Source organism: Diadema antillarum, unplaced genomic scaffold (assembly GCF_040938485.1).
Source record: "Diadema antillarum isolate AM-2024a unplaced genomic scaffold, OU_Dant_1.0 seq00000676_RagTag, whole genome shotgun sequence".
NCBI lineage: Eukaryota > Metazoa > Echinodermata > Echinoidea > Diadematoida > Diadematidae > Diadema > Diadema antillarum.
Genome location: NW_027271582.1, coordinates 568,666 through 573,328, shown reverse-complemented (window position 1 = coordinate 573,328; position 4,663 = coordinate 568,666). Strand labels below are relative to the sequence as shown.

At 41.8% G+C, this 4,663-nt stretch overlaps 1 protein-coding gene across 1 annotated transcript; it reads right to left on the bottom strand.

Moving 5' to 3' along the window:
* Window positions 1-838: 838 nt before the first annotated feature.
* Window positions 839-4,342, bottom strand: LOC139737035 (uncharacterized). The gene is made up of 3 exons (XM_071647712.1): window positions 4,255-4,342; window positions 2,717-3,964; window positions 839-921 (listed from the first exon to the last, which is right to left on the bottom strand). Exons 1-3 carry the CDS (start codon window positions 4,340-4,342, stop codon window positions 839-841), a joined length of 1,419 nt encoding a protein of 472 aa, XP_071503813.1.
* Between the last annotated feature and the right edge of the window lie 321 nt (window positions 4,343-4,663).

Below are 4,663 nucleotides of genomic sequence, written 5' to 3'. Positions count from 1 at the left end.
TTCATGACGTCATAATTAAGCGTTTGAGAATTACTGTAATTGAGAGTAATCCCTTTTACTTTGCAAGAGGTGGTTCCATCGCACAGTTTGTAGGCGTAGTTTTTGGGCCCTCCCGACACAAACGATTGGATGTACCGGCCATCCAACTCGTCGGTTAACTCTCCCAAGTAATCACCTAGTACGGGGGTGTATTCATCAAAGGCATCCATTTTCTCGACGTACACAACACTATCAGTATCATAATACAATACCCTCTCGCCCAACTTATCCAACTCATCAAAGAGTTTCAGACGCGCTTGCGCCGATGTAAAGGCCGCTATGACCAAGTTTGAGGTGGTGCTGTACTCAACAAAATCTTTTCTCTTGACAAAACGCACTTCTACGATGTGTTCGTTAATGAAATTGATGTCTTTGATTTCAAATTCGTCGTTGGTAATCATCTTGTACAAATCCCCAGCATCTGTGATCACTTTAATTTGGGGTAAATTTGCTCTCATTCCAAACCTCCCCCACAGAGAGTTAAGTAGCAGTTTACTCAACGATCTTAGCCCCTTGTTTTTTTCAACTTTATCAAATTCCAACTGAATTCCCTCGTGTTTCTTATACTCTTCTATGTACCTACGTTTGTCGCGCAAATTGACACACCACTCAGGCCAACCGGATGCTTCTTGCTTAAGTTTTAAGAAAGTGTCGATGTATGCGCTAAATAAGCCGTTGGTGCCTAAATCGCCCAATTCGTCGCAATTCAGGGATGGGTCAAATTTACTTTCTACGTTAAAATGCCAGACGGCTTCAATTGTCTGAATTTTATAGCCCTTTTCGATGGCTTTTTCGACTTCTAAAGTGACCCATGTGCTGTGTAGCGCTCTCTCTTGTTCAGTATGATGACATCGTTCCGTTTGCTGTAATTTGGCGCACGCGCTGCAGAGCGGAAACATCAGTTTCTTGTTCACTTTCAGGGGTAAAACGGGGTGAAAAAGATTTTGCGGAGGTAGTATCTTGCATTTGACCAAGCCGTAGTAATCGGATATATTATCCGAAAAGTTTTCTGTTATCACTTTGGGATGCCCAACTGGGTAAGACCCATATTTATTAATGAACGGATACAACGACGTGAAGTCTACGTATTTGATTCGTTCACCTTCTTCACATTCGTGAAAAAGGCGAGTGGCATTCGTGCGACCGCCGTAAAAGGCCTCCCTCGGATCTAAATCGTGGGTTGGCGTTCCTATCGATAATGACGGTGGCAAGGTTGTTTTCATAGTTTTCCACTCGTGTTCCCACATCGTAATGTACGTAAAATCAGGCAGCAGAGACTCTATGTATTTTTTCTTGGCCAACGTTTCCAAATACAACTCTATCATTAATCTGTTTTCTCTCCTTGTGTTCAACGTCTTGGGATCGTAGCAAACGGGGCAACCGTGATAAAAACATCCGTTGTATTCAAAAATAATCTTTTTTTCCTTGCAATACCCATCGACTTTATACTTCCCAATTCTCATCTCACCTTGGTTTCGCGCATGCCTAATATGTATGTTTTCCGTTTTCTCGACATACTGAAGCCACTCCATGGCGCTTCGCGACTGAATATCTCGTGGCCGATAACCCTCGGGCGGGAGCAAACCTATGGTGTTTTTAGGCATGAAATTGCGTCTATACACCAAATGACAAGCAGCAGCTATCGTAAAGCATTTGGTAAAGGGGTCTACTCCAATATCGTCCAAATCTCTCCTAGTAATGTCAATAAATAACGATCTAAATTGCATGCAACAGCGACGCAAGATATCTACATCACTGAGACAATAAGAGTAGATCTCATCTTCCATGACAAACTGCTTGCCGGAAGCAACCTCACTATCGTACCAAGCCAAAAAATCTGACCGGGCTTTGCTACTCATGCCTTTTGGATTATACATTTCTTTCGGGGGTAGTGGACCTACGTATTTCTCGTTTTCTTTCGTGTTAAAGAAATGCGGAAAATACCCCTTCTTCAGTTCTGACAGACCGAATGTGTTTGGCATAGCTGCCAAAGGCATCGGCAAAAAATTGAGAGAGTCGATAAAACGAATCTTATTAAAACATACATAGAGCGACATGATCTTTCCGCCGGTGAGAATGAGATTGGGCACTATGCAGTTTTCATACAGATACTTCTGAATAAATATCCCGTCGTAGCTTTTGAAATTGTGCGCTATGACCGTAGAATTCTCGTTCGATTTATCCCCAAATACCCACTTGCAAAACTCGTCACTCACGTTGTCCCCTTTGAACACCTTTTGCTTTTCATCCCCGCAAATTTTACACTTCTTCTCAAAAGTATAGTCGCAACACTCGCTGCATGACTTTTGCGCGATGCAATAATTTGGTACGTGTTCGCCAGTGTTTTGAGTACATTCAAAGTCAAAAAATATAAACTTGCTCGGACCGGCTGCATCTTTCAGTTTACCATTCTTATCGTAAACGGCAGCAATGGTGGACTTTTTCATGTAGCATTGATGATCGAGCCAGTCGAATTCGTTACAACGCCAACAAAAAATCTCACCACAGACATGTCTCCTTTTGTGCTTTTCTAGTAACGCTGCGCTGCATACGGTATCGCATTCCCTACATTTATACGTGTTTCCACAAACGTCGTTTTCGAAATGATTTTTCAAACATGTGTCATTTTTGAAATTTCGGTTACATCTCTCGCAATGTACGTAACAATCATTTCGACCGTTCGACGGACATTCATGACTCTTACATAAACTGCACGTAAATTCACACTTGTGCGATAGCTTCCTGTTATACCCGACCATGCATATTGTACAAAAATAAGCCTTATTCATAAATGCGTTCATTTTGGTGATTAAATCATAATGCTCGTCATGACTATACAAAAATATCGTATGTTCACGATCTTCTGGGCCCGCGTAAATTATATGGTTGAGGTGTTCTTTCGACACAACTACTACCCGATAATTGTGCATTTGCGGTGTACTTTCAAATTGTTTGATTTCCTCTATACCGCAAGGCCCAATCGGAACGCCAGCTGCCGCATGCAGCTTATGAGCATAAACCTCTTGTTTACCGTAACTCATTCTGATAGAGTTCCAGTTTGGATCTCTCTCTATGCGTGCTATCCCCGTCACTATAGCGCGTGCGCAGCATATCTTTTCATTACTCCGGTCTATGATTTGAATAATACACCTCTTTTTAATCAACCTCTGCGCTGTTTCCAAGTATCTCTTGGCACGACCACCTCCTTCGGGCATTTCCATATGTAATACATTTAGGGCCACGTTTTCATCGAGTGAAATTTCTTCATTCGACTGTAACACTGCTTCTATGCGAGCTGCCAACATATCGTGATCAAGCTGGTCCCGCCTGACAAAAGGTAACTGAACTGGCCTTTCTAATTGCGGCGCATTAAATACAATGCGTACCATATCCCTTTCCCTCACCCCAACTAACAACTCGTCCACTATATTACCAAACATATCCCTAACCCTCGGAATCATTTCAATCATGGGACCGAATTGATTCACGGAATTAAATGATACGGTGTAATCGGTTAAATTTGCATTATACTTTTTCACCCTCCGATGACTGACCTTACTCACATGATAAAAATTTTGACTTTCTTCCGACACATTACCGATATCTTGCTGATTAGGTGTATGAGTTCTCGCTCTCACTGATAAATCTTCCTTGTCGGTGACAGGGACCCACCTCTCACCTCCTCCTCCCATCATATTATGTAGATGACCTCTCGATGTACTAGGTATATCTTGCGATGTACTCGGCATATCTAATGATGTTGCTGCGCTGAAACCTCGCGATGTGCTAGGAATGTCCCGCGATGTTGCTGCGCCGGATCCCCGAGATGTACCGGAAATATCCTCCACCCGCTGCTGCTGCTGCTGCTGCTGAGCTCTTTCTACATCTGCTCCCGCTCCATCATACAGAGATGCGCCAAAAAGATCTACAATTATAAATGAATAAATTGATAAATAATCATATTAGTTTATCCCCTATATAACATACTTTCAGTTTTAACGTAGTATAGCACCACATTCAGGACCTCATCATTTACACACACACACACACACACACACACACACACACACACAAAAACAACAACAACAACAACAACTATAATAGAACTGTTTTCATTACATACTACACCATTCATCAACATAACCTAATAATCTTCTCAATATCACATGTAATAATAATTGAAAAAATATATTCATAAAACTACGATAAACTCACCCTCCACTTCAAAATCTGCAATGTTGTCCTCTGTATCATCACCAGCATTCTCCTCATTCTCAGGAACTGACAACAATATTGTCGTCATTCTCTCAAACAACAATACATGCTGTTCGGTTGTTAAATAATCGTTCAACGCTTCTCGAAGTACACTCAATCCTTCCAATGTAGTACAAGCGTTAAGCGCTTTCACTAATTCAGCCGTTGATATCATGATGTCAAAACAAAGCCTCCAAACACCATGATCTGCTAAATATCTGATCGCAGCTGTCTGCTAGCACCAATGAAAACTCCAATTCTCGCTGTCAAAATTATTGCGTCTATCCAGCATCAACGCATGTAGCTCCGATACTTTCTCCCTCCTCGCTGTCAAGTTATTTATACACTTTCTACCACAGCTTTACCCCAC

Bases quoted from the DNA above. Each gene is read 5' to 3' on its own strand.
- LOC139737035 (XM_071647712.1), bottom strand. From the start codon at position 4,342: ATGACGACAATATTGTTGTCAGTTCCTGAGAATGAGGAGAATGCTGGT. The intron at 3,965-4,254 runs GTGAGTTTATCG...TTATAATTGTAG, and splicing joins TGCAGATTTTGAAGTGGAGG to ATCTTTTTGGCGCATCTCTG. The intron at 922-2,716 runs GTCGAAATGATT...TCCGCTCTGCAG, and splicing joins TCATGAATGTCCGTCGAACG to CGCGTGCGCCAAATTACAGC.